The sequence below is a fragment of the Rhinatrema bivittatum genome, chromosome 3 (genome assembly GCF_901001135.1).
Source record: "Rhinatrema bivittatum chromosome 3, aRhiBiv1.1, whole genome shotgun sequence".
Taxonomy (NCBI): Eukaryota; Metazoa; Chordata; class Amphibia; order Gymnophiona; family Rhinatrematidae; genus Rhinatrema; species Rhinatrema bivittatum.
In genome coordinates this window covers 92,895,608-92,914,730 of record NC_042617.1, presented here as the reverse complement: position 1 = coordinate 92,914,730, position 19,123 = coordinate 92,895,608, and the positions used below count along the sequence as shown (strand labels likewise).

General features: G+C 44.9%; 1 protein-coding gene across 1 annotated transcript in view; it reads right to left on the bottom strand.

Annotated features, from left to right (window-relative positions):
* Window positions 1-19,123, bottom strand: part of CHGB (chromogranin B) — a 61,123-nt gene that overhangs the window by 27,148 nt on the left and 14,852 nt on the right. Inside the window, 1 exon segment of the mRNA XM_029593487.1 lies at window positions 13,730-13,776. Within this exon segment, the coding sequence (XP_029449347.1) occupies window positions 13,730-13,776 (47 nt within the window).

Sequence of the window (19,123 nt, the reverse complement as noted above, 5' to 3'; positions counted from 1 at the left end):
CAACCTACAGCAGTCCCCTTTCTTTCTCATTCCCACCCCTTCTCAGCACCCCTCCTCTCCAAGAGATTCACTAGTTTTATAGTGGGCATATACAACTTTCAAGATGCTGCTTGGCCACCCCTCACACATGCAGAACACAGACACTCATCAAATTCAGAATAAAGAGACCATAACTATAAATAGAAATGTGCAAACAAAAACTGAACTAGAAACTGCAACAAATCAAACTTGTTATACAGTGCAACAATTGAAAAACAGAAATCTTCATAAGGCATCAAAAAACAAAATCAAGGAATATAAAATATTATAATAGTAAAACCATACTAACAAAATTTTAAAAAAATAGTTTAGTCTACTGTTAACTTGCATTTCAATGTTTAAGCAGCCTTCAGGAGATGGTTTTATTATTTATTAATCATTCACAAGGGCCAAGGCTATGCTCTCCCAAGGAGGTGAATGTTGCAGAGATGGACCCCTGGTCCGAGGAGGTGTTGGCGCCACCTGTGGGGGAAACCCCCACAGGTCCCCACTGTCAGGAGGCAAGGCCAAGCAGGAAGCGGAGGCCGACTGAGCTTCGCCAATACCAACCCTCGTTCCCCGCAGGTTGAGCCCTTGGGTACCAGGGCTGGCTGGACTTAGGTGGGCCTCCGCGTGATTGATCCCGATAGAGGTTTCCAGAGGGCAGAGTGCCAGAAGGCAGTGAAGTTGGAGGGTCCCAGCAAGGTGAGATGAGAGCCAAGTTCGAGTCCAGGCAGAGGGTCGAAGGCAGGTGGCTAGAGACAAGGTCAGGTTCAGGCTGAGTGGTCGAAGGCAGGCAGCTATTGGCAAGGTCAGGTCCAAGCAAGTGTTCAGAGGCAGGCGGCTATAGGCGAGGTCAGGTTCAGGTCTGGGTCAAGCCAAGGAAGTCCATCCGAAGGTAGGGCAGGAACAGGAACAGGAGCTGAAGCAGGAACTGGAACTAGAACAGGTACTGGATCAGGAACTGGATCAGCAACGAAGCACACAGCAGAGAAGCATGGAGACCTGTTTCCAAGGCAAGCTCTTAGCATCTGAGCCTGCCTTATATAGTGGAGCCAGTTGACGTCATCACCTGGGAGGCTTTCCTGCTGCAGCCCCTTTAAATCTCGGAGAGACGTGCGCACATGCATCTAAGGCCAACAGGCTGGAGAGGAGGAGTGGTGGCGTCTCCCTGCGCCACACACAGGGAGGCCTGGTTGGTCCCAGGAGCATGAAGGGAGCACGGGCATGGAGGCGACTGCCCACTGCCGCCAAGGAGGTTGGGCCAGCTCTGGAGGTCCAGCATCGATGGACCTCCAGAGCTGCAGATCTGCCAGGGCCAGGGAGCTCAACATCTTCTCAGTGGTGAGAGACCAAAACAAAAAAGCCCATTAGGAAGAGTTGTGAGCGCAGGGAAGGCTGATCCCAGCCCGCACACTAAACCCATCCCCAGAGATGCCAAGGGTGGTCCATCCCAATGAGTGAGATTGAAGGCCAAAGAGTTAGATTTTTCAGGTGTCGTGTCTAGGATATAAATCAAACTCTTTTGGACTTTCTGTGCATACCATGGCATGCAGATGGCATTTTTCTTATCACAAAACTGTAAACACAGTCAGATTCCTAGGCTCAACAATATGGGGAAGATATCTCCGATCTGCCTCCCAGCTCCCAGGTTCCTGCTGTCTCAGGTTCCTCTCTCTGCCTGTGCGTGGCTCCAGGCGCTGCTATGATCTCCTCTTTCTCTCCATAAGCGCTTTTCTGTGTGAGGCTCCCAATCAGAAACAGTGCAAGGTATTAAGCATCCTAAGTGAAACGTGCAGCCTTGAGTCCCCTGCACCTCTCCCCCCATGGCCATCTCCACACACAATTAAAAATGATGCATTTGTAACGGATGTTACATAAAAAAGGACATTCTGAGGTAAAAATAGCACTTTGTTATGGTTAATGGTGTTTGGGTGGATCCTTGGACACTGTGGCAACTGACCACGCCCACGGGGGGCAGTCCCGTAAGGGACCACAGTGTCAGGCTAGACTCCGGCCAGACAAACACAGATCTGAATCTTTTATTAAACAGTGTGAATAACCACCAGAGGTGGCAGTAGTGAGTAGTAGTTGTAGAGCCCGGCTGGGCGCATCTCACACAGAACGCTGGAAAAGCGGATCCTCTGCAAGGCAGTGCTGTAATGAAAAGAGACTGAGAGTTATGAGCACACAATAAGATTAACATACAGAGTCCCAATGTAGAAATAGGAGAAGCTCCGAGACAGGGAGAGCAGGCCCTCGAGGAGCGAGTACCTGATCCCTTAGAGCAGAGAGACTCGGTAGCATTGTACTCACTTAGCAGTAACAGAGACTCCACTAGACGAGAGGTCTGGCACCGAAGCAGAGAGCAGGCCCTCAAGGAGCGAGTACCTGATTCCAGTGAAGCAGTACTGTGGAGAGAGATGGTTTCTGTACTCACTGATGGTAACTGTAAGTTAGTTCTTCCAAGAAAAGGTTGCAGGCAGCAACACAGGGAACATGGGCCCTCGAGGAGCGAGTACCGGTTTCCTGATAGCACCTGAAAGAAGCAAAGAGGCCTCCGAGGAGCGGATACCCCGTTAGAGACCCCGAAGGGTAGTAAAAGTTCCAGATAGAGCTGGAGTGGCAGAGTAGCTTAGGAACGGAGAGCGAATCCCATCCGTAAGAATCCTGTTGCTAACTCAACGAGCTAGCAAATACTGTAGGCAGATATACCCGGAAGTCATGACGTCAGAACAGGGTGACGCCCCTGAGGTTCGCGCCAACATAGAGTTAAAGATAAGGGCGGCATGCGCACACCCTGGAGGTACCTTGAAGGAGAATGGCAGGAGGCAGCACCAAAGTCAGTCCGGGGATGCCAAAGAGAACGACAAGCAGACGCCGCGGCGGCTATCAGTCCAAGGTGAGCGGGAGGAGCCGAAAGTAGAGAGAGGTAGGCGGGGCGAAGCCGTCAAAGACCGATGGACGCAACACACAAACTATCATGTATATTATATTTATATACACAGCTGTGGTGCCAACCAGAAAACCTGCAAAAAATAAAAATAAAGAAAAAGACACTTGGAACCCATATGGTATTAAGCCATGCAGGCTTGGCCCTCAGAAAGCCATGAGTAAACAATCTAAATTAGAATGTAATAAACCTCCCATAGCAAAACAGCATTAATTGCCAGCACTCAAACTCAAACCCTACCCTATGACAGCAGTCCTTAAAACACCAATATATCTCCTATCAGGAAAACAGATCAAACCAAGCTGCTATAAACATCTACACAAAAACTACATGCTAGCAGAACACAGACAGATAGAGCACAGACCCTCATCAAATATAGAATAAAGAGACCATAAAGCATAAATAGGAATGTGCAGACAAAAACTGAACTGGAAACCAAAAGCCAAACCCTGTATGCAGAATATAGAAAAAGCAAACATACCATGCCTCATAAAACATAAACAATAAAATAAATAAATATAAAACATCAACCATAATTAGAAAACCATATAAATCAAAATAATTAATATTTCAAAACAGTTGACAAATAGAATAACATCCAATAATTAAGAACTCATATAAAGTTTTTAAAAATATTAACCAAACATCAATAAAATATTTCAAACCAGCAGACACATCAAACAACACTCAATAATTAAAACTAATAAGGCTTTTTAAAAAACCCCACTTTCCATATCAGATAGCTTTTGATTTCCATTCACCCTGAGATTGTCGTAGATTAGAGGATAGAGAGAAGAGCAAAAAAACCATCTTCTGTGCCATATAAGCACATGGCCATTTACACAAACCCAGCCACCCATGCCCTCACTCTCTTTCTCACAGACACACAAACCCAGCCTCCCATCCACTCACTGTCTTTCTCACAGACAAACCCAGCCTCCCATCCACTCACTGTCTTTCTCATAGACACCCAAACCCAGCTTCCCATGCACTCACTCTCTTTCTCATAGACACACAAACACAGCCTTCTATGCACTCTCTCTCTTTCTCTCAGCCACACAAACCCAGCCACCCATGCACTCACTGTCTCTCTCATAGACACACAAACCCAGCCTCCCATGCACTCACTCTCTTTCTCACAGACACACAAACCCAGCCTCCCATGCACTCACTCTCTTTCTCACAGACACACAAACCCAGCCACCCATGCACTCACTCTCTTTCTCACAGACACACAAACCCAGCCTTCTATGCACTCTCTCTCTTTCTCTCAGCCACACAAACCCAGCCACCCATGCACTCACTCTTTCTCATAGACACACAAACCCAGCCACCCATGCACTCACTCTCTTTCTCACAGACACACAAACCCAGCCACCCATGCACTCACTCTGTTTCTCTCAGCCACACAAACCCAGCCACCCATGCACTCACTCTGTTTCTCACAGACACACAAACCCAGCCTTCTATGCACTCTCTCTCTTTCTCTCAGCCACACAAACCCAGCCACCCATGCACTCACTCTTTCTCATAGACACACAAACCCAGCCACCCATACACTCACTCTCTTTCTCACAGACACACAAACCCAGCCACCCATGCACTCACTGTCTTTCTCATAGACACCCAAACTCAGCTTCCCATGCACTCACTCTCTTTCTCACAGACACACAGACCAGCCACCCATATACTCTTTTTCTCGCTCACTCTCTCTCTTGCATATACAAACTCAATCCGCTCTCCTTCTTTTCTTTGGGTCGCCAGCAGGATGGGATCCATCGACTGTTCTGCGGTGCCTTTCTCTTTCTTCTAGCCAATAGCCCTGCTGGCACCAGGCCTCTTTTCTTCTTAGGTCACCGGCAGGATGAGGAATGCCAACGGGCCTGTCCTGTGCTGCAACCCGACGGGGTTTGTCCTTTGTTTTGGGCTGACACGTTTGTAGGGCCTTTCTTCTTCTTTGGGTCATTGGTGAGATGGGAGTCTGCTGACGTCTCTGCAGGGCCTTTTTCTTTGTTCTGGCCGACAGTGACATCAGCGCTCTTTTCTTCTTTGGGCTGCCAGCGGGACGGGGTCCGCAGATGGCACTGTGGGGCTTCTTCTTTTCTTCAGGCCAATGGCCTTGCTAGACCTTTTTTTTTTGTTTGTTTTGCTCTGTTCTGATGGCACTGAGGGGCCCCCCTCCTTTTCCTTTGGTTGATGGTGGGCAGCTGAATGCACCACCAGCCAGAGCAGGCCTGCAGCAGCAAAAAAGAAGCTCCAGGCACAGAAAGCAAAGAGAGCATGGGAACAGACTACCCTGCTACCTGCACCGGCCCCCCATCCCAATGTGAAGTTCCTTCTACAACTGGGGAAGACCAGATAGCGCCTTCATCACCTCTCCTATCAACTGGGAGAAAAACCTCCACAGCAAATGGTAAATAATAAGAAATCTTGGAGGACTAAAATCCACACTATTTCCGGACATTCTAACCCTCCTTTTAGCTTCCAGACAGGAAAGCAAAAATCCGTACAGTCCAGAAGAAATCCGGACAGTTGGCAACCCTACTTGGGTGTCAGGATTGATTATACATGACAGAGAAGATCTGCCATCCCGATCTGACCAACTGTATTGTCGGTTTGTATGCTACAGGCTTACTGTGCAGACCGTATCCATTTATCTCTGTTTTCATGCCCTCTTAGACTCATTATTCAAATCTATGTTCAAATTCCCTTATGGTACTTTCTGACTATTGGTCTCATCTGGTATTTGGGCCCATCCAAATAAAGCCATTCAGAATCAAGCCTCTGAACTCCTGCGATGCACTTTGGCTCGACCACACAATATAGTAAAGGGAATGGCAATGGTGCCAATACCATTAGCAAGCTGATCTTATGCTTTACCCCCTCATATGTCCCTTGGGGGGGGGAAGGTCTTCATTCCACTGTAATGGGGGGGGGGGGTGTTGATGCCACTCTTCTTTCCGCTTTGCTCTATACTCACAGTCTTTGGGTGGAGATGCCAGTGCTCCTGCTGCTTTGCATTTCTCTTGATGCATTTGGGTACGTAAGGGGGGGGGGGGGGGAGCAAATTCTGAACTGCACTGAACTCCTGCAAAAAAGACTTCAACTTTTCCCCATGCATCCAAGACTACATCCGCCTCCCTTAAAGACTGGAAAAAAAGTTACTGTACCATAGGCATCTGCTAAAAACATTTTCCCAGGTCATAGAGCAAATAAAGTGCCTGCAAGGACATGCAGGCAGGGTTTTGTATTTTCAACCTTAGCTGCAAACCTGCTAAAGGAAAAAGAGCCAGGAAATATAAGATTCATCTCTCAGGACTGAAGAATGGACTCCTGATTGGTAGGGTTTTTATTTTCTGCTTGCTGAGCTCAGCTGGCTTTGTGAGCCAATAAAGTTTGCACTTCCAGCTCGCTTTGATCTCTCTGGGGTGGCAGAAGTGGGATGTTGAAGTTCAGTTAGATTTAGCCCAAGAAGAAGTTTTAAAAGTGGGGAGGGATTTTTGCAAGGAGCCGGGGCAGCTGCCTGCAGAAGGGACAGAGCCTGCTGCTGGTTCCCCAGAGAAACCCAGGAGTTCTTGTTTAAGAAAGAGCCAGGGAGGGTGTCTCAGGTTGGAAGCTCGGTGCTGTGCAGAGAGCCAGATGGTGTTTCAGCTGCAGAAAAGGAGGCTGGGAGCTGCAATTGCTTGCTGGACGCTGTGCCAGGCCTGGAGCTTTGGCAAGTCTCACACTGGAGGAAAAGTATGGCTGCATGGAACTAGGGTGCAGTGCGTATTGGCCACAATCCCTGGATTTGATTTATTTATGAAACTGCGTGCCTATTAAAATAGGATGTACAAAGCAGCCAAGAAAGAGGAGTTTGGTTTTTTTAATGAGATCTTCAACTTTTAGTATATCCCTCCATTCCCAAGGAAAATGTGTGGTGTCTGTGGACCCTTGGGCTGAAGCAAGGTTGGTGCAACCTGCAGGGGGGAGCCCTGCAGGTTCTCACCGTTGGCAGACGGACCCAGGCAAAGCAGAGACCATTCAGGATCTTCACCTATACCATCCCACATTCCCCTCAGGTTGAGCATTTGGGTGCCAGGGCCGGCAGGACTCAGGCAGGGTCTCTGCTGATGTCAGAAGAGAATGTCCATAGTAGCTAGGATTGTGGGCAGACAGTGGCCAGGCCTATCTGGGTTCCAAGCAGTAGTAAGAGGCAGGCAGTGGTCAGGCCTATCTGGGTTCCAAGCAGTAGTAAGAGGCAGGCAGCGGTCAGGCGTATCCAGGTTCCAGGCAGTAGTAAGAGGCAGGCAGTGGTCAGGCATATCTGGGTTCCAAGCAGTAGTAAGAGGCAGGCAGCGGTCAGGCATATCTGGGTTCCAAGCAGTAGTAAGAGGCAGGCAGCGATCAGGCATATCTGGGTTCCAAGCAGTGGTCAGAGGCAGGCAGCGATCAGGCATATCTGGGTTCCAAGCAGTGGTCAGAGGCAGGCAGCGGTCAGGCATATCTGGGTTCCAAGCAGTGGTCAGAGGCAGGCAGCGGTCAGGCATATCTGGGTTCCAAGCAGTGGTCAGAGGCAGGCAGCGGTCAGGCATATCTGGGTTCCAAGCAGTGGTCAGAGGCAGGCAGCGGTCAGGCATATCTGGGTTCCAAGCAGTGGTCAGAGGCAGGCAGTGGTCAGGCCTGTCTGGGTTCCAAGCAGTGGTCAGAGGCAGACAGTGGCCAGGCCTATCTGGGTTCCAAGCAGTGGTCAGAGGCAGGCAGCGGTCAGGCGTATCCAGGTTCCAGGCAGTAGTCAAAACCAGGTATCCGTCCGAAGGAGGAGAAGAGAGATGGATAGACCAGGCGGGTACGCAAGAACAAGTGGGATGAAGACAGAAAACAGACTGGAAAAAGATTGAAGGCAGACTGGACGAAGACTGAAGTGCTGTGAGCAATACTCACTACTAAAGCATAGCTGGACCTATTGCTGAAGCAAGTTGCATCTGGATCGCTGTCTTCTTATAGTGCCATGGTCGTCATCAGTAGGGGCCACGGGTACTTTCCTGCTGTGGTCCTTTTAAGTGCCAGCAAGAGGCGCACTTGCGTGCCTAGGAAGACATCGCATGACGGCGGCGTTCTGTCGCGTGGGTAACTGATGGATTCTGCCCTGCCGGGAGATGGGCTGGCACACTGAAAGTGCTTCCCCGCATCGGGACATGGCACAGCCAGCCTGGGGCTGGAAGGAAGAGCGGCGGGTTCGCGGGGCAGTGCTGGACCACCGAGTGTAACAAAACGTTTGCATGGACTAGCACAGCTACATAAAGGAAGAATGGTCACCTATGGACAAATGAAGGCTTTAAAAAGGGATGTGTATTTTTCATGTCCTTTTGCTCCTTCTGGGACTGAGTTTTCCCGAGCTGAGTATGACTGGATTTCTTTTCTCTGTCGTCTGTGCTCCATGCAGCGAGGTGACCGTGTAGAAGTGTTTGATTCCTTTTCTAGGGTGTCAAGGTACTGAAACTACTGAGGTCCATATTCAAAAGCATTTAGTTGACTGAGAAGTTAGCCAACTAAATGAAAATTTGGTCCCTTATTCAGATAAATTCTAGCTGGATAATAGGTTATCCGGTTAGAATTTAGCCAGATAAATTAGGGGCATACCTGAAAGGGGTTGAGTCAGCCGGATAAGTTATTTGGCAGACTCTGATATTCAGAATTAGTTGAATGACTTATCTGGCTAATTCTGCTCAGCCTGTAGAACTGTCCTAAAGATAGCCAATTAAACTTATCTATTGGTTAGAGGGGCTTAAAACTTAATAGCCCACACTAAAATTGATTAGGAATTTACCACATTATTGTTTGTGTTGCGGTCTTTCCAACACAAACAATAATGTGGTAAATTCCTAATCAATTTTAGTGTGGGCTATTAAGTTTTAAGCCCCTCTAACCAATATATGAGGTCTGGATTAAATATATATATATATAAAAAAAGAAAAATTCCCAGTGAATATTGGGTGGTTTTTGTTGTTATAGTGTTATGAAATACACCTAATTGGCAGTTTCACTAAGTAACATGATTAAACTTATCCGGCTAACTTTAAGATGGCTGAGTATATTCAGCGGCACAGTTGCACCGCTCAATATACGGTGCTAGCTAACCATTTCAGTTTATCTGGCTGACCAGCAGAGCCGTACAGCGGCAGAATATGGACCTCATTATTCATTGTTGAGTGTTTACTTGCAAATTGCTTATTTCCTTGTGGATTTTTTTCCTCCTACGCTCTTCACTTCCTTTCTTTTTCCCACTGTTAAGGAAAACTCATAAAGAAAACGTTACTACTGCGCGGTCGGTGTGCTTTGGGGGCTGGAGAACCTGCAGCTCTGGAAGTCCCTGAGGAGTATCCACGGAGTGGTTTTTCGTGGACGTTTGGCCGCTGTTACACCTCACCCCTCCCCACCGGTCGGGCTTGCAAACCTGTGGCTAATTTTGTTTCTTCTGCGGTTGATCTCCCTTCCCTTTGCCCTGGGTAAATCTACCTCCGAGGGCAGTCACAGATGTTTTTATCCTCTGCTCCTGTTGTCTTCAAAGCTCTTTTCATAATTTCTTGTGGTACTATTAACCGATTATTGTTTGCATTCATTATTTAGCCATCCATGGAGTACTCCAGCCATTTCAGGCTGGATTCCCAAACAACTGTCCAGTGGCCACACTTTCATGTTATTTTTCCTTCACACATTTACAAGCTTGAGATTTTTCTTTTTTTTTTTTTTTGCATAAGAATGTGTTTGAGAGGAAATATTTCTTTAATGCATTAAGAAGAGTTTTAGGAAATCTATTACTCCTTGAGAAACAGTCTTTGGAGGATGTGATACCTTTTTAAAGGACCAGCCAACCAAACAATTTAGCAGTGCATGCCACTGTTTCTGGTGCTTTCCCCCTCTTGAACTGCCTCAGGTGTTGATTTCATCTCTTCTGCTCCCATGGACCTCACTTATCTATTTATTTATTTATTTATTAAGCGCTTATATACCGTCGTTCAGACTGGCCATCACAACGGTTTCCACGCATAAAATATAAGTAAAACATAAATAACAATAAGTTAAATAATGAGCAGTTGTTCCTAAAATATGGTAAATTAAACAAATAAGATACAATAAAATACAATCATAATAAAACAATTTAAAATACTCTAAAATACTTAATATGTAACTGCTATAAATCTCTCACTCTCAGTTGATGGAAATAGTACCTTGGCATGTTGATGACAATGCTTCTGCTACCCTGTACCTCTCTTTGGGCCTCATTTTCCACGCCGCTCGCACACGATACCAGGATGGGGGCGGAGTCGGCTCCAGAAGAGGAGGAGTCGGGGCGTCACCGGGGCCGTGGACAGCTGTGGACAGCGAAAAGGTAGGTGCCTTTTCGCGTCAGCTTTCGCTCCCAATAGCTACACCTCCTATGGTGGCGCTATTGGGTGCGAAACCGGCAGTGATCGCACCACAACGGTGCGATCGCTGCTGGCTAGCGCAGGCCCTCCCCCCGTTTCGGCCCCCCCCCCCCCGCCCCTCATCTTCTAAAGTATCGCAGGCCTGCGATACTTTAGAAAATGAGGCCCTTTGTGTCTTATAATGCAGAAGCCACTACTCCTGCCACTTTGCCCCTCTCTTGGTGTCTTAAAATGTCATTGCCTTAGTTGCTGCTACCTTGTTCTTCACTTGGTGCTATGAGATGTTATTTATATCTCTACTCCTATTCCCTTGATCCTCTCCTCGATCAGTGCTTTGGAATATTAACGCAACAGCTGCTTAGTGCAAGGCCCTTATTCATTGCCTTGGCGTATCGAGGCCACTGCTCCTGCTACTCTTCACTTCTCTCATTTCTTTCAAGAGAGACAGGCATCCCGAGGATCCGGTCCACTACAACAATAAGCAGCATCAGCAAAGCCATAACAAAGAGAAAGTCAATCTCCAAATCTGATTCTATGCCCCTTCCCCAATTGATGCTGTAGGGAAACTATAGACCTGCTCCAGAAATGTCCTCTGACTTTGACTTTGACCCACCCAAACCTAGCAAGTTTATTATCTTTCAGTTATTAGATGGTTCAATTAGTCTTTTGCCTCTGTACCCAGGCTTGACATTCAGTTTGCACATGAGGATCTTTATGGACTTCCTCCAGAGTTCATGCTTGGCTTCATGCTGCCATGTGTGATATTCTGCCCCTCTCTTAGTGCCTTGAGGTGCATCCTGCCACTGTTGGTACCGCTTTGCCCCCTCAGTGCTTGGAATAGTGCTCCTTCTGATGCTAGTGTCTGCCAGCGAGTTTCATTAAACTTGGAAGGAAAACCACAAAGTTAGAGTCCAAAAGGGGTTGCGTTGCATGTTAACAGCAGGCGCTAGTGCCTTTTCATTTTATTACTTTTCAATGATTTCCTCCCTTTACATTCTACTGAGCTTCCGCGTACTACTATTCCTGATTCCCCTATTTTACTGGTTATGATGGTGAAGCTGCAGTATTTATTTCCTTGATGACTGCAATATGATTGCTCGCCTATGCTTATTCCATTTCTGTATCAAGGTTTCTCAGAATATTTTGTCTGTGCATAAATGGAAATTTAAAAAAATAGGATGCATTTCTTTTCCAATGGAAAAGCATGAAACAACATGATGAAATAGATGAATGAATTTGGGAACCAGAAGAAATTTAAATGGCAAACAAACAAAATATACCAAACCAAACATTTTTTATGTGCACATCCTAATGAATCATTGAGACAGCTGGCAGTGTGGCCTAGTGAGGAATTGGTACTTAAGTCTATTAAATCATGGAAGTGAGAAACTTGGGATACCGGTGCAATAGCACTGTCCTCCACTTGCTGTGTGATGTTAACTGAGTCCTATAACCACCCTATATTTTTTTTCTACTTTCTGTTGATTATTACATAAAAATTACCTAGGATTCATACGGAATGTAAGCACTTCAAGGTAGAGACTGATCTGGTACAACACTGATGGCACTATAATATGATATTATAATATAATATCATATAATAACATTATTAACAGATCAAATTATTTTGACACACTTATTACATTATTAGATAATTATTTTTATTAGAGAGGCACATTAATACCAGGGCTGCATCATTGTGTATTGCATTGCCATGAACCTTTGCTGGGTATGCCTGTATGTGCATTGATGTATAACAGAGAGATCACTATATAAGCTGTAAGGATGGTAATGAAATCATTGGCATGTACCTGTTGTGACAAACAATATTCAATATTTTATGAAAAATAAAAGTGACCTCGGCTGCAAATTTTAAGTGGTTTAATTTTCAAGTGGCACTTTGAAAATACTAGGAGCAAATCTATAGGAACTGGGAGAAAGAAATGTCATACTAAAGCTATGTGTGACCTATAAGAAAAAGGACAAACCAATTATTCAGGATTCAGTGTGCTGAAGTATTATAGCCGTTCTGAGCCCTCCACTTTGTATAACCCCTATAAACGGTTTGAAAGCAGTGCTAAAAGGGCCCATGGTATTATCTTTCAAGGGGTGGAGAAGCAGTTTATAAAGAGAGAGAAATATACATTTTCCCAAAGGACAGAAGGAGTGATTTTTTCAGAAACAGATTTCTCAAGGGTCCTGTTTAGCACCCGCTTCCCTGCCCATTTTAAGGTGAATTTTAAAAGCCCAGCATGTGCGAAAATCGGGAGATATGCACACAAATTGGGCCAGCGCACGCTGGGCGGAGTTTGAAAGCTGCCCGCGTACGTACATACTTGCCGCTACACGCACAAATGAAAAGATCCAAAAAGGGGCCGGGAATGGGAGTAGTCCGGGTGGGACATGAGGGTTCCTGGATTTCACATTCAAATCTGTGCATAAATACTTAAAGCAACAGGCGCATGCCGAGACCCCCTGCCACATAACTTTACTCCTGCTATGGATGACATGCAAGTAATAAAATAAAGACTAACACACAAATCAGCGGGGTTTTAAGGGTCAGGGGACAAGGGAGGCTATTAAATTGTGTGTGTGTGTGGGGGGGGGGGGGGTGGAATTCCTATTCCTTACCTGGGCAAACTGGGAACGATCTGGGAAAACTGGTAATGGCATCAGCGTGCGTGTCTTTTAAAGTCCCCCCACTTATGCAGTAGACGTGGCATTTGTGTGCACAGGCGCACGTCCACTTAAAATTGTGTACACATGTGCATGCGGTCAGGCTATTTTATAACATGCGCGCATATATACGCAGATGTTATAAAATGGCCTGGTTACTGTCTTTATGTTTCTGTCAGAAGTCCTTGCAAGTAAGAGCAAAACTGTACATCAAAGAGACTTTTAGACAGTTTAGGTGCCTAACTTTGGGAGTTAGCTCCTCAACTGACCCTATGAACATTTTCTGGGCTGTGTCCCTAAATTTCAGATCCTAATATCACTAGTTCCCAAACTGAGGGACCTAACAGGTAGGTGGCTACAGTAATGCTTCGCATTAATCTTCAAAAGGGAGTACCTAACTTAGGTAAATGAAAAGCAGAGCAAATTTTAGGATCCTAAATGTGCATTAATTTTCAGCTGAAAACATAGGACTCTTAAGTTCAGCTGAAAATAGGTGGCTAATTTAGGAACCTAGATTTAAGTGCTCAGTTTTTTAAAAATTCACCTCTATATGTCTAGATTTTCTAAAACACATCAGTTACTTTTCAGATAGCAAAGACAAGAGATTACAAATGCGAAACAAGAGTTTAGTTAAATATAATACCATGAAATGTTAAGATCTTTGAAGACATACCAGTTCTTCAGGATGGTCTCCATTTTCGATTGGCATTGAGTTGACAACTTGTGGGAGAAAGAAAAGGGTGTTACACAAAAGTAATACTACCAACAAGGAAAAAAGGAAAGTTATATTTGAAGAAATATATTTAAGAGTAAAACCAGTTTACAAAATATTGGCAGAAATGAGCGTTTCTATAACCCCGTGCCAATTCACTGACCCTTCTACAACCTTTAACATACTGTAAAGATTATCTGCTTAAGAAATGTCTTTTTGTCTATCACTTTTCGTTATACTTATGGGTCTAAAGTGCAAAAAAGTGCAGGGGATTGCACATTTTTAGTGCATGTAATAACACTGCAGTGTATTTTAACTCTATTCACTAATAGCTTTATGACTCTTACTGAATATCGCATTAAAGTGCTGCAATAATGTTAAAAATCTCTAGAAATGTAAAGGTTTTACATTAACAGATGTATTAATAAGGATGCATGTGTGAACACAAGCTGCACTATATACATAATTTTGCATTTTAGCAGCTCATTTAAATATTGTATGCTTTAATATGCATTAGTAGGCAAATCTGTGTATGAGCATTAAAGCAAACCCATTAACACATGCTGCCGCCTCTTTAATGCATGTTCAGTTGTAACGCAGGCTTTAATAATAATAATGCCATGTAGTAAACAGTCCCCTTAAAGTACTTTTAAGATATTACTTAATAATATAAAAACTATATTCAGTAAGTTAGTTCAACTTCAGTTGCTGCAATTAAAAAAATTCCATATTTAAAGATTAGAAAGTAATGTTATGTCTTTGTGAATTAAAATATAGTGCTCCTGGATGCATGTAGTACTGTACAATGGTGATATATATTCAGCTATGATAAATCCCTGCCCCAAGGAACTTGCAATCTAGGTGGCTACCTAATTTGCCCAAATTGCATGGAGAGTCTCCGGGAGAAGTAGAATTTGAACCCTGGTTTCCAACCCATTGCTCTACCCACTAGGCCACATCTCCTCCCTGAACGTGAGTACACATAAAAAGATAAAGATGCGGGTAGCGAACCTTTGGTTTTTCTTACCAGAAGGAGTATACTAACTTGCTGGGGAGGTTCAGAGAGATTAGTGAGTAGAGGTTGGGGTTTTCACTCCCCCATGTGAGAGCAAGAGATGGTGTGTGCTCTAGCAGTATATAAACCCCTGCCACCATCTTAGGGTGTGGATTTTAACTGGATTTAGTTGTGAGCTCTTGGTTCAGTTTCCCTGCCATGGGTCAGTCCTGTTTGTGCAGTCCCCATTTTTATTATTTTTTCTAGGAGAAGAACTCAGAGGGTCTTCTTCAAAAAATACCTGGGTAAAGAGAGTTGGAAGAGAGAGCCTTCTCTGGAGATTTTTCTTATTGAGAGGGAAGTTTTTTTCCACCCTTCCTTTCTCTTATTTAGTTTCTTCTATTTGTAAGGTTTTGTCTGTGTCCTTATTGACTGAGAACCCTAGGGCCCAGGGTCTCAGTACTATTTTGGATCCGGAGGTCTGTAGTCTTTCCCCCAGAAGGACCCTGAGGAGTAGCTTTATTATCAAGAAGGAATGGATTCTCATCCATTGCCAGTGAGAAAGAGTGAAGATAATTTTTTCCACGACTTTCTAATGTGGTTGCAGGTGTGAGACATTTGGAAAGAGAGGAGTAAGATCAGTAACTACTTGGAACTGATTGGAGGGAAAGAGAGTATTGAAGGCTACTGAAATGGTACAAGATTATTGGGACTATTTTCTAACCATTTCAGTATGGGAAGAATCTATTCAGAACTTTGAGAACTGTTGGAGAGGATTTACATTTCCTTTGATCTGATTAATTGGAAGGGAGATGGAGTTGAATTAACAAGGAATTGGCTATTACAAATTCTGAAGACTGCTACTAGAAGAGTAAGGTCACAAATTTATTAATTGTTCCGAAACTTACATCAATTAAATTTAACATCAAAGAGCTGAAAAGAAGTTTTTCCATCCATCTTATCAGCTATCATTAAAGTTAAGTTGGAAACCACTCAGCTTTCCAGTGTGATTATTGCTGCTATAGACTTCAGAGATCATTAGTGCTGTTTACAAGGGAACCGTAAGGGTACTTGGGTATTTAAAATGTAAAAGGGCCTTGAAGTTAAGCTTACCCCCACACAGGGAACCCTGGCCACTCAGCAGTGAGCAGCTATCCTTGAGAACTTGGCAACTAGGATCTGAAGTTATATTGTGTGCCTTTGAGGACTGTGGTCTGGGTTTTCCCACCTAAGGGTTACATAAGCAAACAACTACAGCTTCTGCACTTTTGTCACACTCTATGCCTTATTAGTCCAAATTTAATTTCCATGTGGTTCACAATTATCACCCCATCCTGGTGTAGAATATACATAATCAGAATATCTTACAACACTAAAAACCAGAAGATTAGATTCCCTATTCAATGCTGTTTTGATAATTAGCATGTTCATGGTATAAGGCAGTGTTTCCCAACTGGTGTGCCATGGCTGACCTGCAGATACACTGCAAGAAGAGCCCAGTAGGAAATGTTGAGGAGCCAGCAGTCTTCATTGCTTCTTTTCTTCCTGGCCTGCAGGATGTCCTCCAGCCAGCAGAGGGGGTTGGAAAGCAGCGCCTATCCACTGCTGCTGCTTCCCTCTCTGCTAGCCTTCCCCTGCAGTTGAAACAGCATGGGCCCTGTAATCCTGCGAGACCTGCTGGCCTCATGCAGTTGCCATTACAGAGGGAAGCTGTCAGAGGAGGAAGCAGCAGCACCAGGTAAGCGCTGCTCAGATTTCTAACAACTCCAGGAGGGGTGGTGAGGAAAGAAGCAGCAGCAGCTGCATGTGCCAAGGGGTGTGTGTGGGGGGAAAGATACATGTGCAACAGGGTGTGGGGGCAGAGCGAAGGGAAGGTGATGATACCAAGGGCTGGGAGAGAGGGGAATAGAAGGTTATGGTTCCAAGCAGGTGTGAAGGGGAGGGGGAAGGGGGCATTGGTAAGGTAGAGGGAAAGGAAGGGACGGTAATGATGCCAGGGGATGATGGGAAAGGGAGAAGGTGATGATGACAAAGGCTAGAGACACTGGGTGGAGGGAGAACCTGGGTGATACCAGGGGAGTAGAAGGAGAAGTAAGGGAAGAAGGTGGTGATGATGTCAAATAAGAGGGAAGATAAAGTGAAGGTGTTGCCAGGGGATTGGAGGTTGAGGGAAGAGAAAGTGGTGATGATTCTAAGGAGTTGAGGGAGGAGGAGGTGATGATGCTAGGGGCTGGAGAAAGAGGGGGTTGGGGGAGGAAAAGGAAGAAGGTGATGGATGCCAGGGGAGTGGGAAGAGTAGGTGGTGATGATGTCAGATGGATCGAGAGAGGGAAGAGAAGTGGTGATGATGCCAGGAAGTGGAGGGAGAAGGTGGTGGTGATGATGCCAGGAGATGGAGGGAAAGCTGTAAGGGGGGGAGAAGGAAAGGAAGAAGGTGATATCAGGGGAGAGGGAAGATAAGGTGGAGATGATGCCAGAGTAGTGGGGGGATAAAAAAGGGAAGAGAAAGTACTGATGATGATGCCAGAGGGGTGGAAGGAGAGGGAAGAGAAAGTGGTAATCATGCCAGGGGATAAAGGGAGAGGGAAGAGAAAGTGATGATGATGCCAGAAGGGTAGAGGGAGAATGAAGAGAAGGTGTTGATGATAATGCCAGATAGGGGGAGGGAAGGTGGTGATGATGCCAGAAGGTTGGAGGGAGAGGGAGGGTGATGATGCCAGGGGGTGGGGGAGAAAGAAAGGAAGAGAAAGTGATGATGCCATGGGTTGTGGAGGGAGACAGACAGTAAGAAGGTGATGATGTTAGGAGGGTGGGGAAAAGGGGAGGGAGGATAAGTTGATGATGATGCCAGGGGGTTGGAGGAAGAGGAAAGGGAAGAGAAGGTGATGGTGCCGGGGGTGGGGGGGAGGGAGATGGTACCAGAGGGGGATGATGCCAGAGGTGGTGGGAGATAAAAGAGAAGAGAAAATGATGATGGTGAAGGTGGTGATATGCCATGATGAAGTGAACTCAGTGCTGGATGTGCCACATCACAAAAAAGGTTGGGAATCACTGTTATATGGTAACATTGCCACTTGGTTTATTTGATTGAAATAAGCCCACAAAACCATAGAGTCCATAACACTGACATTCCTAATCATCCACTACCTCCCTCCTCCATGCCTCCACTTTAAGAATGTTACCCACAACCTACACTCATTCTTACTCAACATGTAACCTCCCACTCATCCAAACGTACTATATTTAATGAAAAACCACTGGCATCACTACTATTTGGGTTTATATGAGGCAACAGTTTTATTAACATAAAACTCAATATTAACAAAGATACATGTGAAACACAGATATAGCATATTAAGATATTGAAAGGGATGGCTACTGAATTATGTCCGCAGGATCATCTCCAGAAACTCTCAGTTCATGTTGTGGTTGGCTATCTTGAGCTCAGCCATTTTAGACCAGTCACATAAAAGCTTGGTACTTAAGAACTTTTTTCATCATACTTGAACACACATACTTCTGATGTGAAGGGTCCAAAACCTTGGCCATAACAAGCTCAAGAATCCATGAGCCCCCTTCATTTTCTGAAATTTGCTGCCCTGGGTATGGATGAATACCTTCTGTGACACAGCAGACCCTCCCCATTTCCCACAGTTATCTTCCAAATGGGTGGGTGGGATCTTTTGTCAACTCCTGAGGTGTGCAAGCCTCTGTCCACCTTTTCTCCCCCTGGGCCTAGTCCTTATCCTTCTCCCATCTCCTATTGTTTTACACTCATACTTTTGACAATCACAAGTATGTATTTAAATCCTTTCCTGCCCAGACTCCATCCCCTGGAATGTCTAATTACTGTGCACATGAAAATGTGTTTCATGTGTATTTTTATGCACATAGGGCCTGATTTTCAAAAGCATGTGCACGCTTAAAACTGGGTTTTACATGTGAAAATGCACTTTACCTATGTAAGTGAGCTTTTGAAAATTGCTACAATAGTATGTTACATTTGCATGCGTAATTCCTTTGAAAATTCATCTGACAGAGGCTAAACTGATTTTCAAAGGGGGATTTAAGCACAGAAACTGGGATTTCTGGGTGTAAATTCTTTTGAAAAACAGGCCTTAAGACTATACCAATGCCACACTTTTATTTCTCAATTCAATTTTTTTAGCAGCTTTTGATTATGAAGAACAAAATTAATCTCTAGTACATGAAGAAACAATAACATTTCAAGGCTTGATCATGGGTATCAACAGAGAATAATATAAGTAACAGAAATAATGAAATAAAATGCCAACTTGGCCCCAAAGGTGAAACAGAAAAAAAAAATATTTTTCTAGCTATCAGTAATGTAAACCTTTTAA